The sequence below is a fragment of the Actinia tenebrosa genome, unplaced genomic scaffold (genome assembly GCF_029948245.1).
Source record: "Actinia tenebrosa isolate PJP-AT-01 unplaced genomic scaffold, QUT_ActTen_1.0 PGA_scaffold6__47_contigs__length_16458017, whole genome shotgun sequence".
Classification (NCBI taxonomy): domain Eukaryota; kingdom Metazoa; phylum Cnidaria; class Anthozoa; order Actiniaria; family Actiniidae; genus Actinia; species Actinia tenebrosa.
In genome coordinates, this window is record NW_028292583.1 from 762,074 (window position 1) to 780,460 (window position 18,387).

General features: G+C 35.9%; 3 protein-coding genes across 3 annotated transcripts; 1 reads left to right on the plus strand and 2 right to left on the minus strand.

Annotated features, from left to right (window-relative positions):
- Positions 1–24: 24 nt before the first annotated feature.
- On the minus strand, positions 25–3,873 carry LOC116304670 (uncharacterized). The gene is made up of 7 exons (XM_031714428.2): positions 3,534–3,873; positions 2,991–3,027; positions 2,448–2,481; positions 2,145–2,315; positions 1,246–1,536; positions 674–745; positions 25–420 (listed from the first exon to the last, which is right to left on the minus strand). The coding sequence occupies exons 1-7, from the start codon at positions 3,608–3,610 to the stop codon at positions 200–202; spliced, it is 903 nt and encodes a 300-aa protein (XP_031570288.1). The 5' UTR covers positions 3,611–3,873; the 3' UTR covers positions 25–199.
- A 38-nt stretch (positions 3,874–3,911) lies between these two features.
- LOC116304668 (protein EFR3 homolog B-like) lies at positions 3,912–8,249 on the plus strand. The gene has a single exon (XM_031714426.2). The coding sequence runs from the start codon at positions 3,949–3,951 to the stop codon at positions 6,370–6,372; it is 2,424 nt and encodes an 807-aa protein (XP_031570286.2). The 5' UTR covers positions 3,912–3,948; the 3' UTR covers positions 6,373–8,249.
- Positions 8,250–12,514: 4,265 nt separating this feature from the next.
- On the minus strand, positions 12,515–15,544 carry LOC116304672 (histamine H2 receptor). The gene is made up of 2 exons (XM_031714430.2): positions 15,392–15,544; positions 12,515–14,958 (listed from the first exon to the last, which is right to left on the minus strand). The coding sequence occupies exon 2, from the start codon at positions 14,225–14,227 to the stop codon at positions 12,902–12,904; it is 1,326 nt and encodes a 441-aa protein (XP_031570290.1). The 5' UTR covers positions 14,228–14,958; positions 15,392–15,544; the 3' UTR covers positions 12,515–12,901.
- Between the last annotated feature and the right edge of the window lie 2,843 nt (positions 15,545–18,387).

The window sequence follows — 18,387 nt, forward strand, 5'->3', positions numbered from 1 at the left end:
AAAAAGCAAAATTCCATAGTCTGATTGCTATAAAAATCTTTAATACTTAAAAGATAATGAAATGATGCATTACAAACTTAACAGTCAACTAATATTAAATTGTATTTTATGTACATCATACAAATAATTACAATTATTATATGTAGGTGTTAGAAAATTATATATGGATCCATTATATGGAGTACAGTGTCAACAAATATCACTTTGCCTGAGGTTTTATCGGCAGTCCACCCATGATAAGATTTAGTCCAGGTGCAACAGTGAACTCATCATCATCAGTATCTTCCTCACTTTCTTCACTACTGCTGCTAGTATTTGATTCCTCTTCGTCATTGTCATCCTCACCATCGTCATCGTCATCCTCTTCATCGTCATCATCATCATCTTCACTATCATCTTCATCACTGTCCTCCATATTGTCTACAAGAAAAAAACGTGTTGAAGAGGATGTTTTTTGAAATATGAGTTTATTTTTTGTATAACAGTTATTGATTTATTTTACAGCGCAACAAGCAAAAGTAAAAACAGCCAGCTTTGCATCGAAAATGTGTTGGTTTAACGTACAGAACCCATGCATTAGTATGCATGTACATTAAATGTGGTCATACTTTTGTGCATCGTAACCTAAGGGTAAAAATTGACTCTTCAAAAAGATTAAAAACTAAATATTTACCTTGTTCTATTTTCATCATAATCACAGAATGGAACTCTTTGCAAGTAGCATTATCAGGCTCCAGCAAAAGTACTAAAAACACAAAAAGACATCTATTGACTTGTTTGAAAAACTTTGTTTGAGGAAATTTTTTCAATAACAAGCAATAATGCAAAAAAGCGCCAAAAACTAGACCTTCGTATGAGTTTGGATCCCCTTTTCGTTTTGGGTTAACACTCAAAACCTTTTTTAACAGTTAGAAACTGATGTACTATGGTAAAATGCCTGTTTGAAGTGGTATTTTCAATTGTACAAAGATGTTTTGTTGCATTTGTGTTAGAATGTAGCTTTGTCAGGCTTTTTATAGAAAATGTATGGGGAAAAAGCAAATGAAGGCTTTCAAATTTTTGCTTTGGGTTAACATTTTGATTCCACTTTCATCGATCATCTCCACTTCCAAACAAGTTAAACTTTCTGAATAACAAGAATTTAGCCTTGTACAACGGCATTTCTTAAAGAAAATAGTTTTTGGCGCTCACCGCTTGAATACGAAAAGAACTCTCTCTTAATCTTTTATTACCAAAGTTACTTACTTTGCTTGCACGTTTCTTGAGCTTTTGTATAATTTCCGCTCATCACACACTGGATAAATTCTGCTTTTATTTCTATAGGTACCATTTCTTTGTTCTCGTCATTAGACATATCATTTTCTTTTGCCTCTTCGTTATCAGACTCGCTTTCATCCGAATCACTCTCTGATTCTGAGCTTTCAGATTCATGCTTCCCTGCCTTTGATGGCTTCTCATCCTGTAATAATTTAGTCTTTTCTGTTGTAGTCGTAGAGCTGATTTTCATGGTACTTATTTTTGTTACTAGAGGGTTGTCTGTTTGAACAAAAGATTGATAAAGGGAACACATTCATAAGTCAAACCATGCCAACAGCTATCTAACATACATGTACTTGTAGCAGTTTTCAAGAGCATTACCCAGAATGATACAATCAAAGTGTTTCCATGACATTGTTGGAAAACACAAAGTTTTCAATGCTTATTGAATGTCATGGAATGATATAGCTTGATTGAAGTCCACCAAAACCTACTTCATCAGGATGGCAATTCAGTGCAAGCTAGCTATTGAGAACAACTAAATCATAATAATGTTTGTATATCATATAGACTATAACAATTTCTGAGTCAATAAACTAGCTTATTTAATACACATACTAATTATAAAATATTGCAACAATAGACCCTAATTATAAAATATTGCAATTATAGACCCTTCTCATACTTTCCTTCCCTGCTAGCAGAGCCTATTTTCCTTTTGTTTTGGTGGAGAGAAAGAAGGGAGAGAAAGAGAAGAGAGAATCTGCTAGCAGGGAAATACTTTCCTGTCTTGCAGAACTTCAGTATCCCTACATGAGGGGGATGGGGAGTAATGAGTGGGAAGAGTTGTACACAATCTGCTAATAGTGACTAGAAAACAAATTAACCTTGTGGTTTGAAGAATATTCCATCTGTACTGTTTCTTCTTTGTTCTTCTGAATCTTCCTTTTTCTTGAATAACTGGAGTTTTCTTTCAATACGTCCAGCACTGCTGCACCTTGTCCCTTCTGATTCTAACCACGTCTGGTTACCTACTTCAAATTTGACTTTTCCAGGCTCTAAAACATCAAAAAGTCAGTCGTATATAACAAATGCCAGGAAGTGATATGAAAATATAAGAAGAGATAACTAGCTAAAAACTAGTGTGAGCTGCGTTGGTGAAAATATGAGACATGCATAGAGGCACTTACCTGCAGAGAGTGAAATTAGACCTTCAGATGTTGCCTGCAAAATTAGAGACAAAAGTTTTTAAGTTTAACTTTTTTTAATGCTAATCACAGTGTGGCCCATATTACTAACTCGTTACACTGTATACAATGTTTTCACTTTTCATCATGGAATATCACATATTTTCACTTGCATTTTCTAGTATGTCAAAAGCTTTCAGGCTTTTGTGTTTGATTACTAGGAAAATACATATGAAGTGGGATATTCCATGGTGTGCAACAAGATTTTTTAAACATGATTTTCACTATTTTATCTTATGCACTATTGCCAATACACCAAGCCAATAAATTCAAAACACCACAATACCTGTTGGAAAGAAAGAGTGCAACACCACTAAATATACAATGGCTTTGCTGCATTTTCATTGCCGTATTTTCAATGATGTGGGATAAAGGCGGTTATCCACATGTTGACTTCAATTTCCCTTTCATCTACTTCTTTTTTTTTTCTTTTTCTCTTACAAGTAAGAAAATGAAACTACTATATGTCTTGTTTTTGCTCCATACCTTTTTGAGTGGCCTTCTTGTTAAACCAGAGGGTGACCTATTAAATAATTAAAAACAAGCTGTAAGTCAAAAAACATTAACGATTGAAAATAACCTTACAATAATTTATAAGATGTACGGTTTTGCTAGACTGATTATTGTTTGACGTCAAAGAAAGCTTTAGTCATTGTTTTGATTTTGTAGTTAATTCATATATTTACAAATGTGATTTATAAAACAAATGACTTAGCATATTTTAGTGGAACATGTAAAGCCCTGATGACGTTCAATGCAGTATTGTTTTACTTTGGTTCTTTGTCCGTCATCAAAATTAGCATTGTTTATCTTCAAATTAATTGTTTTCGACTTTTGTTTTCAGAGCTATTGAGTTTCGGAATTACTGCAGGAATAAAAGAACCATAACTTACTAAAAAATACCAAGATTTTATAGACAAAGCAAAACTTACTAGCGAAAGTGTTAGATAAAGAGAAATCCAATGCTAAACTGCATTTTGTTACCGACAACGAATTTGACGACTAATAGCATGAATTATATATACTAACCTTAGTAATTCCTCTCCTTGATCCAGTACCATCATCGTATTAGCCATCGGGGATGCAACTTTCTTTATTTCAGACATGTTACGAGTATTAAATCTTGTATATAAACGGTTTGTGGTTACCTGGTTACAATAGTCGTTTTCTTCCTCACTCAAAATACAATCATTCTATCCGAAAATCCATAAAGAAATTATCATATCACTTAACAATGTGATGCTAAAGAGTCGTATACTCAAATGAGGTGAATTAGGCACAAATTAAAGTTAGAAAATAAAAATATTAAACGAAGAAGTTTGCTTTGAAGTTGGCAGCCATTTTGAATTGGGCACCCTGTGTTATATATCCAGCGGTGTGTTGTGAGTATGCGCAGTTAGTATCATCTCGAGGGAAGTCCTAACCAAGAACAAGAAAAAAAAACATGGCGACTTCTCATATTTGTTCTTGTTTTGGGAACCTCAGACCTCGGTATAAACGTCTAGTTGACGACATCTTTCCTGCTGATGCGCGGAGTGGACTGGTGAAGTCAAATATGGACAAACTTATATTTTACGCGCTTTCTTCGCCGGAGAAATTGGATCGGATCGGAACGTACTTGGCGAGAAAGTTAACAAGATTTGTGGATCGTAAACGATATGATTTCGTTAGAATTGCAATGGAGGCTTTAGATCTTTTACTCATGGCATGCCATGCTCCTAATTTGAACTTATTTGTGGAAAGTTTTTTGCGAATGGTGCAAAAATTAATTGAATGTCCTGAGGTGGACTTGCAAGTGTTGGGTACAGCGTCATTCGTAAAGTTTGCTAATATCGAAGAAGACACTCCTTCGTATCATCGCCGTTATGATTTTTTCGTCTCAAAATTCAGCTCAATGTGCTGGTACAACGGCAAAGATGAAGAAGAGAACCTTAAAGTACGAAGAGCCGGGTTGAAAGGTCTCCAAGGTGTCGTTAGGAAAACAATTAGTGATGATTTGCAAGTCAATCTTTGGGATAATACTCACATGGCCAAGATTGTGCCATCGCTGTTGTTTGTATTAGAAGAACGCCAGAAACAGCGTCCAAGGAAAGAAAGTGGGGAATACACAAGCTCTTCCGAAGAAGACCCTACTCATCTAGCAGAATCATGCCTTAGAGAGCTAATGAGTCGAGCAAGTTTTGGCAACATCAAGGCGGTAATAAATCCGTCCTTGCATCACCTAGATGTTAGTGAGTTATGGGAGCCTAGTGATTTTGCTTTGCAAGTTTTCAAGATAATTATGTATTCTGTACAAAACCAGTACAACCATGTGGTTATTCAAATGCTGTTAAATCATCTGGATCACTGTGCAAAAGATTCTGCAAAGAAGAAGACAGGAATTGTCAGTGTTTTGTCAGCCTGTGTCCGACTTGCCTCAGGAGTTTCCATTGGACCTGCAGTTCTTGAGGTATTTAACACACTCCTTCGTCATTTGAGGTCCTCAGTTGATGCTAGATTTGATTCCAAAGTATCAAATTCTTGTGATGAGGATGAAAAGGTGTTTGAAGAGTCTTTGGTCAGCACTATTGGAGCATTTGCATCTATTTTACCTGATTATCAGAAGAATGACATCATGATGTTTATCATGGGAAAATTCCCTACACAAGGGCAAGATCTTAGTAATTCAGACACACGCACAGTCATGAGACTGTCAGAGAGTGACACAGCACTGCAAAAAATGCTTCTGCACAGCCTTCTTGAAGTTTCAAAGAGCTTCAACCCAACTTCACTATCTGCTGCCTTTTCTTCTTCCTTCTTTGAGGCAATTTTCCAGGCAACTATTGTTGAGGATCCAGAAGTGCGACGACTAGCCCTGGAAGTAATTTATACATTAATTGATCGCCATGGTAACCTACCCAAGCTGGGACTCGATGGCATGTTGAAACGTGGGCAAGAGATTGAGCTGAAAACAGAGAAATGTACGAAGCAGGATTTGATGTTCTTCAGGAAGTACGATGATAAAATCCTGTGGTATTTGTATGAGAGTGCTTGCATGAGAACTAACAAAGTCAGCAATATATTTGGTATTTACCTCACACTTGCAATCCTGAGTACTGAGTTGAGTGAGTCAGAAGTCATTTCTCAGTTAATTTTACTAGTCTTTGGACTTCAGAATGCAGCTCAGAAAGAGGAATATCGCCTTTCAAGCGGGGTTCGTTGTGCTATTCATGCTATGGCAGCAGCTCATCTCCACCTTGCAGCACAGCTCCTCAGACTCAGCTCACTTGGAAACCATGTAACTGAAGTAATTTACTTTAGAGAGAAGGAAGCAAGTTATTTAGTACCAGAGAAGGGTTTCTCTGCTGAAAATATTCAGCTTTCCACTACAATCTTCTCAAACCACTTGATGTTCAGTCTTGCAAGGGTGCAGGATAGCCTTCGTAAGGCAGACGCCAACCTAAAGAACATCCGTGGTTCCTATGAACACAAATCCTATAACGAAATGTTGTCACAAAGCTCAGCTCCTGAAATCAATGCTTCATCAGTCTCTAGTGCTGAACTAGACACCCACCCATCATCCACCGGTCTGCGTCCACTGACACCCAAAGAAGACATCACCTTCCAAATGCTGAAGGACATCGTATCAGACAGATCACCTCCGAATCAAGTGAATGAAGAAAAAGATTTTAAAGAGGTTACCTTTACAGAGATTGCTGACGATGCAAGTTACAGGTTAAGAGAATTTAACAGTAAACTTGACAACGTATTGGATGTAAGTAGTACCCCAAGAACTCTCAGCTGTTTGAGCATTTCAACGATAAGCATCTCATCTATCCCCGGAGAAGATACCTTTGAGATTAAGTATCCTGAACAGTATGTATACTAAATATCATAAATTAGAATAAATTCATATTAAATAGCAAGACAGTTCATGGTTCTGACTCACAGGATAGTGAACCAGTTACAATATAGCAGCTCTCTTCACAGTGTAATTAATACTACATCTGTTTTTGGACTGCTACGTTAATTTTTCTTGCGCTATCAAAGAATAGTAAAATTAAAATAGAACTCTTTTCGTAATCAGAATTTTTTTAAATTCTGTGATATTCCATTTAAAAAATAGACATCAGTTTTTTGTGTCTGTCCTCTTATTGATGATAAATTGCATCATCATTGTCAAAGTAGTGTCGATCCACATACTACTTTGACAATGTGATGACAAAATTACTGATGATAAAAAATTACCAATCAGCGTGTGAGAAATTTGTAAGTTATTGTAAAACTAGTATTTGTTTAAATTTTGGGGACAAAGTAATGGTAACTAAGGGAAGTAGGGACCATGAATTAAATTCATGCATGCACACAACTAATATGTGTTACAGGGTGAGTGGGAGTTATAAATAACATGCTGTCAAATGCAGCATTCTGATTGGTTAAAACTGCATTCTAGACCAGTTTGTGAGGGTAATTTCATAAAATTTGTTTTACTGGGCTACCTTTGGTGGCCAGTTCATTTTTTTTTGTATCATAGTTAAATATTTAACTAGGTGTGGACTGGAAATCTTTTATACAGACATATGCTTATCTCGCATACATGTAGTTGCAAGATTTCGCCAGCTTTATCTGAGTGGCAATCATTTTGGAAGTGCCTTGTTTAAAACCCTTGTGTCTTCCATTGGTAAAGACTATTTAAGTTGAAGCCAGACAGACACATTTTTTATGCAGGCTTGATAGGTGAAAGATCTACTACAACATCAAAATATACATCTTTACACTGTCAGCTATAAGGAATAATCTTTTAATGCATAGCATCTTAATTAAAAATGGGATGATTCAGATCTACTTTAGATATACTGTAATCCAGTCAAAAATGTAGTTTGGTATGTAAAATATTACCAAACCAGATAATTGTCTTTCTCATCCATACAAAACTAGTCAAATCCAACTAGTGGACTATCATCAATGCTGTGTTCTGATTGGATGAGCTACTACTAGGCTATAAGTTATATCCTACTAGTAGCTAATCTCCCCCACATGAGCCGCTTTCAGTGTCTCAGGGGAGAAAGCATTGCGTGACGACACTGAAAGCGGCTGTGGGGGAGACTAACTAGTAATAAAAAGTGCTTGCTTTCAAAACAAAAACATTAAATTTAATTTTAATTTTAAAAACTTGTTTGCATATATATATATATTTGACCGACTAGTTGGATTTGACTGAAACAATATGAGTCCTCTCGCCCTCATGGCCTATGAGTCAATAGCTCATTCAGCATTTGGCCTCATGGGCTCTTAGCCCATTCGGATTCAAGGACTAATTGCTTACTAGTATCAAATAAAGTGTATGCCTGAGCGTTTTTTTCAGAAATTTTTGCAAGGTTAGGAATGAATGCCTTGAAACTATTCTCCATGCTACTTTAATAATAATAATAATAATAATATTTATTTATAAAGCGCAAATACAAATCTGTTCTAAGCGCTAGTAAACAAACGACAAAGACAACGACAAAATAAAATAATTTACAAAGAATATGCTAATTTGAAGAGATAAGTTTTAAGTTCAGTTTTGAATGAGGCAAGACTTGATGCATTTCGGAGAGATATTGGAAGTGAGTTCCAGAGTTCAGGAGCAGCCACAGAGAAGGAGCGATGACCATAAGATTTAAGATTATAAGAATGTGCTGATAGAAGAACTTGTGATGCAGAACGAAGATTACGGTTCGGTTTATACACTGAAATGAGTTCCCGGATATAGATAGGAGATTGGCCATGAAGAGCTTTAAAAGTAAGTAATAGGATTTTATATTTGATTCTAGATTCAATTGGTAGCCAATGCAGATTAACGAGGATAGGTGTAATGTGGTCATGTTTATGGGAAAGAGTGATTATTCTGGCAGCAGCATTCTGTACAGATTGTAGTTTATCTAAGAGTTTGTTTGGTAAGCCAAAGAGCAGAGAGTTACAGTTGTCAAGTTTGGAGGATATGAACGCGTGGACGAGAGTTTCAGTTGTTTTCAAAGAGATGTATTTTCTTATTTTAGCAATGTTTCTGAGATGATAAAAAGAAGACTTGCAAATATTATTCACATGACGAACCAAAGTAAGATGCGTATCAAATATGACACCAATGTTCCGAGCATGCATTGAGGGCATTATCACATCAGAACCAAATTGAAGAGAAGGAAGAGTTAACTGTGGGCTGTGCTTTGAAGAAAATAACAGGAATTCAGTTTTGCCTTTATTTAGTTTCAATTTATTTGTAGTCATCCAAGCATCAATATCAGATAGACAGTTTTCAATCAGATTCATGGAATCATTAAGGGACAAATCATCATTACAGGAGAAAGGAATATATAATTGAGTGTCATCAGCATAAAGGTGGAAAGACATTCTGTGTATTCGGAGGATATCAGCTACTGGAGAAGTATAAAGGAGATACAACAAAGGACCAAGTACAGAACCTTGAGGTACGCCACAATCAAGTTGATTACATTTCAATGTTTTTTATTCACTTTTCAATTTAATTAATGAAGCTAATGGTTACATAGAATTTTTAGTAGATCAATATTTTTGATATTTTCTTTAATCGGATGTGTGCAACTACTAAAAATCATACAGAGATATAATTTACATTTGAATGAAAAAGTGTTCTTGGTAGACATCAAAAGTTGTTCGAAAAGCTATTTGCTTTTGAGATTGAATACTAAATGATAAATCATATGTGGTATATCTAACACAATCTTGTTACAATCCAGTTACCAGACATTAGTATTCTATCTAAGAACTCTCAATAAACAATAATTGTCATCATTTATGCTTTTTATTGGCTGGCATCAATTTCTTATCTGCAATATTGTTGAAAGATGTCAGTCAATCAAATCAGGTCATGATGGTTTCTAACTCTATCTCAAGAGCATGCAAAAAGACAGGCCCTGTGCACTTAAATGGTTTCCTTATTCAAGTAATAATTGTGATTGGCTGTTGAGTATTCTCTTACATTTTGATTAGCTCAGAGGTGGAAACTTTTAGAATGTCTAAGTACTGTAGCACAGGAGTGACTTCCAGTCATACAAGATCTAATAATTCATAATGCTTTTATGTAATGAGTAATTGATATTGTCTTTGTCACCTTATATTTTAAGCAGTTTTATCTGATTAACATTTTTTATGTGGTACACTCTGGTACACCAGTAATGTGCCATTGAAATGTAATATTTATTTCCTAATAAGAATATGATCTTCTCAGAGCAGTTTTGTACTTTAGAAAAAATACTTTTTTTATTCTGTGAGATCTCATCGCAAATACTCAAACTGATATCTCAATTAAATTTCACTAAAAAGTAGTTTTTTAATTATTTTAATTAACGATGCCCAAATTTTCTTTGTGTCATCTCATTTTTTGTTGTTGTTGTTTTTTTTTTGATTTTTGTTGGTTTTTTTATGTTTTTTTTTTGTTTGTTTGTTTTGTTTGTTAGTTTATTTTGTTGTTGTTTTTTTCTTTCTTCTTTCTTTAAAATATATTTGAGCAGAATAATTGAAAACCATTTTCTTTCTAGATTAGCTATGACAAGTTTCTCAAGATAAGTTACTATCTTTCTTACTATCTTTCCTATTTATTGTTTTCAATTCCTGATTACTTAAACAGTTTTGTCTATAGTCTATCCAGTTCATAAATAAACTTAATCTTAATCAATAGCCCTAACAACTTTCTGTATTGTAACTTAAAGGTCCATGAAAATATTGTAATTTAAGGAAAATTATTTGCAATTTAGTGAATACTTTGAAATAATAGGCAAAATTATAACTATTTATAAACAAAACAGAACTGTGATCTAATTATAAAATATATTTAAGTCAAAGTGTTCGGTAAAATAAAGTGGAATAATATTAATTGAAAAAGAGAAATAAAATCGAGTGAATCCAACGAGAAATGGGTTTTGTATAGTATTATATTGTGTGGCATCGTTTAGTCAGGGAACTGGGTCTTATTCAAAATATGTTTATTTGAACGTAACTTGAATGGATATTTAACGATATTTATCTTCTGCGCACCGACAGTGTTAATAGAGGAGGAGTGTCAATCCCTCCTCCTGTGATCATTAGTTAAGATTCTGGCCTGAATTAACGAAGAGAAATTTCTTTGTGTTTTGTTTCCATGGTAACAGAAATCGTTAAGAGCCCTGTTGTCAAGAAGCCAAAGAAATAAGGTTCTTACGTAAATTTGGGTGGTTTAACTGCGAGAGTGACAGATTATCCTTCAAGAAAACCTTCCTCCTTTTTCTTATCTCCTCTTTTTCAGTTTAGTGTTAATTAGTTCCTTTTATTTTGCGGCAGACTAACTCTATTTAGATATTAATACCTCTTTGCGTAATAGTTATTCAACAGTGCCTGTTTTACTATTTAGTATAAAACCTTTATTTTTTCATGAATTTCTTTTTCTTTTTGCTTTCACTGGCTTCTTCTACTGGTACCAGTCTGACTTAACTGTGTATTTACCCCCCAAAATTTTTTTTCGATCTTGTTTTTTATTTTTTGTTATTTTATGAATTTTCTCGCGTTATAACAAGAAATGATAATCAGTATTCATATTGCAGTACCCGTTAGTACTCATCAGAGAGCCTTTAATTAATAAATAGCACCTGGCCAGCTCTATCTCAAAGCGGTTAATTGTAAACACAGTCAAACTTCCATTTATATTTATAACATTTTTTCCTCTCTTACACACAGCACAAAATTATTCATACAGAACCTGTGTACTACACGCCTCGTTTCTGACCACACTTCTTAGTATTCTAGGCCACTTAAATCGCGCCTGCAAACTTAAGTAGTGTTTTCTGAGCCCACCTACTTAACAGTGTTCCGCCATCTGCTAGGGAGAATGTTTTTGGTCATAACTTATTTTAGTGGTCGAAAAACGAGGAAAAAAAAAAAAAAAACAAACAACATATACCAATATCATATACCAGACATTGAGCGGTGAAACACTGAGTAGCGCGAAGTGTTTGGTATTGTAAAGCATTTTTTACATTTGCCTTATCAAATAATTAGTTTAATTGAACCAGAGTCGGTTAGTCAGTTCTTACCATGGCTCTTGTGGTCAAACACGATATAATCAAGGGATTATAACATGATCGATTTGCCGCAAGGTTTTGACAAAGATTTGATAGATTGACTCAGTAGAAAAACAAAGAGGCATCTTCTAGAGTTCGATGACTGTACTCAAGCTTATTCCACTTTACTCAGTGCCGTAAGTCTTGCGCTTTTCCGATCCACCAAAAGACTTCTTAGCTTATTTTTGTATTTTCAGGCCCGGTTGTAGACGTGCCATTCATATGTATCCATATTTATATATTATACATTTATTATCATTGTAGAATAGTATGTGCACGGATAAATGAAAGTGAACGCAAAGGAAATTAAATGAGGACAAGTACTGAGGAGGAGTGTGAAAGAGAGGAGAAAACAAGTGCCAGTAGAGTAGGAGGAGGAGGAAGATGAGAAAAAGAAGGAGAAGGGAGATGAGTAAAGGGAGGACGAGGATGAAGAAGAGGAATAAAAGGAGGAGGAGTGAATTACACTATGAAGGAGAACAAGGACCGGAAACTTTCGAATAATAAGAATTGAGAAAAAAAAATTCAGGAAATGAGGATGATAAAGAAAAATATAAAGCATAGTTTTCCTATCGGCTTTTCCAACACTCTAGCTACTTAGCGAGTCTAAGTAGATCAGCTATCCATCAGCGATGAATAAATGACAAATATTGTTACGAATGCTTAACAACAACATGAGTGTAGCACTGTAAAAACAAAAGGCTCCCCTTGACTAAAAGCGTCTTAAAAATTCCTAACATTTCAAACATTTCTTTTTGGTTATCTCAACTTTATTATAGGCGTTCTGCTTCCCATACCAGACAAATGTCGCTTCTGGGTTTCCAACTTCCGTTTTTCGGTTCTAGATCACACGAATAAGATGAAGGGGTTTATAGTTGGTTAAGTTTTTAGAACCATGTCCAGTAAAGCGCTACATTTAGGTTAACTATAATTGTTTTTAATTTTATGTTTGAATGTTTGTGTTTTTGGGTCACATAATTTATTATGACTTGACGTTCTACAAGTCAGTCAGTCGATGAGGCATGGCAAGTCTTGAATGATAGAGTCACGCACTACCTAATCTTGCGTGAACTACAAAAATAATTTTCTTTTAGATTATTAATTCGTACTATTCTCTTTTCCGAGTCTCGTTCTTCTTGAGTTCCATTTACCTAATGTGTGCTCACAAACAGAGACTCGTACAGCAAAACCCTAGACGCTTTAAGACGCCTACACTTCCCTGTTCAAATATTTAATGTCTTTTTAATGGATTTGTATTTCGCGGTAGTCAAAGACACGCGAGTTAAATACTTTCTGTCAATATTCTGTTCAAACACCAGATTCTGTATATGAAGAATTTCCAACAATATGTACGCATTTCAGTTTGTAAGGCTCATGGAACTGGAGTTGTTGACTATCAGCAGCGACTCCACTCTTTCTCTTTCTAGTTGGAACTGGGGCAGTAGTTTCATCGTCGTAATCGCGTATTTTTTTCCGTTCGACAGCATCTCTATCCAGAGCTTCTCTAATCATCCTTGCGTCATTTGTAATATTAGTAGCATTGCTGCATCGATTACTTCTCGTAAGGTCTGTCACTTTTGTTTCAGAATCTGTCGTTCTACTGCTTGTTTTAGTGTTTCTAGCGCTATCATAATCAATATGTGGTTCTTTGTAGCAGTTTTCACATGCATCATTTCGACAGCAACCGCAGTAAATTTTAACGAAAGCTGCTTTAAATTGTTCGTTCCTCAACCCAATAATAAAAGGATTACAAAGAGAGTTAACAAAGCCACACCAGTATGCAGCAAGTCCTAATCCATGTGGGATACTAGTTTTAACTTTTACCGCAGCTGCGATAGCAATAAAAGAGCAAAACGGACCCCAGCAAATGAAAAATGCTAACAGTGCCATAAAAAACGTAACACCAACTCGAATTTGGGATCTAAACGCTGCCTGTCGTTGGGCCCCTGAAATTGTAGCTGTGGACATTCTCCGTGTATGGCCGCGTAGAGATCGATAAAGCTTTACGTATAGAACAGTCATGGTTATTAGAGGGATAACGAACGCTATCAAGACCAAGAGAACCATGTACAAAGACTCCAGTTTTGATCTTGGAAAACCGTAGCCACACTGAAGAGTAGTGGGATTATATTCCAGATGACCCCAGCCGAAGAAAGGACCCAGTACAATCACCACAGAAAATATCCAAACTGCAAGAATCATTAAGAAGGCTTTCGTAGTTGTCATAAACTTTTTCATTGGATGAACGATAGCAAAGTATCTATCGATGCTTATTACTGTGTGAGTGAATATTGTACTACAAAATAATACCGAGTTACAGGCTGCGTTTAGCTGACAAATTGTGTTACTGAAAATCCATTCTCTCTTGATGGAAGTTACCAAAGGAAACACCATACTTAAAAAGCCAACTGCCAAATCCCCAACTGCTAAATTCACCAGAAACATATTCATCTCAGTCCATAACCTCTTGTTCTTAAACACCACGTAACAGATAGTTGTGTTTCCAAGAATTGTAAGGATTATAATCAAACACAGACACACTGCTGCTAAAGAAGTCTCCAAGACGCTGTAAGGCTGTTTTCCAGGATCTGTAGTTGAATTTTGAGTGAAGTTATCTAACTGTGTCTCAGCCATTGCTGTGTTTTCCGTATCGAAACTTTGAATAATCAGTTAAATGCAGTGTCAAAGTTCACTAGCACTAGTACTTGGTACGTCTGCTTTTTACCACGAGTGTGAGACTCACTATTCAATGCGTGGACGGTTTGGATTTCAGTCACTTGGGATAGGGCTTCAACCCTGTGCGATCGTTCCCTGCGAATAGTCTCGTCGTTATAGAAATTAAAATGAGACAATATTAGTTCTAGACTTCGAGTGTAGAGCAACACTTCGCTGTTTTGAATAACGGTTTTAAATGAATGTCACTCATTGAATGCAGTCGTCAATTCTGTTTTCGCATCGTCGCCTTTTTGTTGAACAATCATAATTCGAAATTCCTTTTCAATATCACAGTACAATAGACAATAATGATCATTTCATTGCATATCTGACCGCTCATGAGGTCCTTGCGGAAGAACTCTAAGAGTTCTGGAGACAAGAGATGGTAGATAAGAGCACGTCCTCAGAATTTCTCCAAATATTTTTCTTTTTCAGTCAACACATATGGATGGGTCGTTTCTCTTTTCCCAGGTCGATTTTGGCTCTTGTTTTGACGCGACGTTGAAAATCCTTAGAGTAATTACGATTAAGCTGATGACAATTTGATTGCACGCAAATGGCGATATCAAGATTCTAGAAAGCGCAGCAAGCAGTGTCTACTGGTCAATATGCAAAGATGGTCTGTCGGATCACCAGCAGGTGCTGAATAACTGAAATGGTTATCAAAAATGAATATTAAAAACACGAAAATACAAACCAAACCTTTATTTAAACTAAGTGAACAGAAATGACTCATTAATGGGATTTATAACCATTATGTCAGATAGTGGGCAACCTTACTAACAGGTGCAGACTGTAGTTTACGAAGTCTTTTTTAAACAAGGAAAATAAATTAAATGTGGATCAAATAACAATGAATATAATGGAAAACCAAGTTAAAGCGAAACAGCTCGTACTATTATTAGTGTAGATAGAAGCAGTTTCTAGAAACACAAAAGATTCGCTTTTGATTCGCTTTTGTTGACGGACTGAATCGATTCAATATACTTATAAAACTTCTTGATGTCAGCAGCAGATAACTTTATGATAGATAAGTGGTCATTTCAGACATTCATGTTCATGTCATAGTTCTTGTGCAATTACCTGGCATTAGGCTGCGGAGCATAGTTAGTGGACGTTACTCATTTAACCTCGTCTAATGTTGGCTTTAGTAGAAGCCAAGGTCGATCCAACACACCAGTACAGGAAAATAACGATTTCCACTTTATGCGCCCCTTGAGCGTTTATTTTTTTGTCAACGGACTGAAATGACTCGGCGCGGTCAGAAAAACTGAAGTTGTCATCAAAAAAAACAAAAAAAAAAAAAAAACAACAAAAAAAAAAAACTAAACTAAACTAAATTATCGCAAATTCTTGGTGATTTGAGGCAAAGAAATATGCAATCTTTCTCTAGTTTTCATTTCACCGATGTCACCTTGGGTTTTGGTTATTATTCATAACATTAAGGCTCAGATGTCAGTGTGTTGTGTTTAGTAGTTTTATATCATCAGTTGATGTCCAAATTAGAGCATTGCAGGAAGCCTTCATTTTATCAATACTATACAAGGGAGGAGGTGAAGGGTGGAGAAATGACACAAAAAATATTACCCTTTTCTTCAACTAGATGGAATATATTTAAAAAATGACCTTCCAGTTATTGTTTCATAATATTTGTCACGTTGTTCTTTCGGCCGATCTTTTTCAGTGGATGGAAAAATATTGACCTGATTAAAAAGCTGACGTTCCTCCGTCATTGGCCCTTTCATTTTCTTATCTTGCGTTCTGACCAGGTGAGATGGTCATACGCGACATTTCACGCGGCCTTGCGAAAACCACTCTTTCCGTTGCGGCTAAAAAACACGATCGATAAGATCATCATTTCCTTGGCAAATGAAAATCATCTAAGGAAGACATCTTTGAAATTCTCAGTCAAAAGGGTCAACGAAAATGATAGAACAAGAAGAAAGGGGCGCCGACAATCACATCCACACTATACATGGTTAATTGAGGAAAACTATATATATATTAGTCTCGATAATTGACATAATTCGTCTCGGCATATAGAAAGACCAATAGGATCCCGGTGATTTCGATTCTCTCAGCTCAAACGAACTAAACAATCAGCCGACATTTTGTTCGTAGCTCAATATTTCCTGGTTTAAGAGGTTTTCGGGTCAATAAATTACAGCTTTTACCTAAAACTAAAGATAATAAAGCCCATTCCTGGAAAGATTTACCAAATATCTTTTGAAAAATAGCATTTTGTTTTCTTTTTATGCAAGAAATAATATAGAAAATATATTTCTTGGTGACTAACAATGCATTGCGCGCCTAGATTCTAAAACATCTGCATTGACTTCAGATCATTTAATAGACCAGTTTCGAATTCCAAATTACCGCTGTGTTCCTTGATTACAGACTCATTTGCGCAGGGTTAGCCTCATATCAGTGTTTAAATATTCACAAATACCAACAGTAAAGTAAAGAATGCACAACTTCAACAATACAAATACTTAGAAACTCAACGGACCATGACTGGAACACGTGAATATTCTGCACAAACTCGAGGCTAAACCTGTGCAAATGAGTCTGTAATCAAGAAACACAGCGGTAATTTGAAATTCGAAACGGGTCTATTACTGGGTTGACAGTGGCAGCCCAGTCGTAAAATGCCTTTGTTTATTTACTGGGTTGCCTGTGGCAGCCCGGCCGTAAAATGCCTTGCTTTTTTTATTAGTTTTAGTTTTATTTATTAGTATTAATGCAGCTACCAGTCGGCAGTATTTTGGCATCAATCGCGTGGGTTAAAGGAAAATAAGGCAAGTTTTGAATCCTTAGCTTTCACTAAAGGCCGGTTTAGAAGGTACGATTTTCGCCTACAACTATCGTATACAACACGCTCTCGTCTGTCGTAGGCGAGTTGTAAGCTTGATTTACACGCTACGACTCGAGTTGTAGGATGGCGCGAGCGTGTTGTATACGATAGTTGTAGGCGAAAATCGTACCGTCAGTAAACCGGCCTTAACCAAGTTTCACAGTTCCACGGCAGTTTTTTTCCCCAAGGATTTTCCTCTGCTAGCTAGATTTAAATTTGATAGATTTGGGTAGTCAGGAATAGGTTACTCAAAAATAGAAAGTTTCACTGATTCTACATTCTATTATTTAAAAAAGAAAAAAAGAGAAAGAGAAAGAAAGAGAAAGAAAGAGAAAGGAAGAGAAAAAGAAAAAGAAAAAGAAAAAGAAAAAGAAAAAGAAAAAAAAAAAAAAAAAAAAAAAAAAAGAAAAAGAAAAAGAAAAAGAAAGAAAACCCGGAAAAAAAGAGCAAAAGCGGGAGTAGGTATAATTTTTAGGTCACCCATCTAACGTTAACCCTCCTCAGGCGGGCTTGACTCAGTATCTTGAACGACAACGATTTATCCACTGCACCACGGTTCCAGGTGAATCAGCATAACAATAGCCGTGAAAACAATGCAGCGAATAGACTAGACTTTTTAAGATTATATTTTCAACCGATTCCGTGCGTGGCAGAGATGCAAGGGATTAGCCGATATGGTCTGGGGGCCGGCTGGTCTCTCCCCTGATGCTTCGGCTAGAACATTTTCTTGCGTAATTCGTGCACCCAAGGGCAGAAGGATTTAATCGCCGTCAGGTCCGAAGTCCATACGCCGCCTCAGCTCTGCGGATGTCTCGGGGGTATGGCAAAGTTGAATCGCTTTTTTCTTTTCTTTTGGTGGGTTCGAATCCCGTCTTATCCACATAAAGTCTTTCTTTCTTGATCCGTTTTTTTATTAGATTTAAATCTTCCTCAATAAGGCATTCTTTTAAGTGAAAAAAATGTATTCCTATTCTGTTGCTTGTAAGCCTGTATAAGTTCGATCAGACGTTATCAGTCATGTAAGCAATATCGATCCGCGAAAAGTAGACCTATGCTTTCCTATCTTTCCTGGCAAAGTTTACTGACAAGAACATTTACTGCACTTGGACCATCATATGCACGCAAAGGACTAGTGGGTGGTGCCGTGAAGACTTCTAGGTACTATTGCACTATTTTGGTGATTGTGACAGAGAACATTTGGATATTTGATCTTGTTGCGTCATGG

Bases quoted from the DNA above. Each gene is read 5' to 3' on its own strand.
- LOC116304670 (XM_031714428.2), bottom strand. From the start codon at position 3,610: ATGTCTGAAATAAAGAAAGTTGCATCCCCGATGGCTAATACGATGATG. The intron at 2,482-2,990 runs GTATGGAGCAAA...CTAATTTTGCAG, and splicing joins CAAGAAGGCCACTCAAAAAG to GCAACATCTGAAGGTCTAAT. The intron at 746-1,245 runs GTAAGTAACTTT...TTGTGTTTTTAG, and splicing joins TCAAGAAACGTGCAAGCAAA to TACTTTTGCTGGAGCCTGAT.
- LOC116304668 (XM_031714426.2), top strand. From the start codon at position 3,949: ATGGCGACTTCTCATATTTGTTCTTGTTTTGGGAACCTCAGACCTCGG.
- LOC116304672 (XM_031714430.2), bottom strand. From the start codon at position 14,227: ATGGCTGAGACACAGTTAGATAACTTCACTCAAAATTCAACTACAGAT.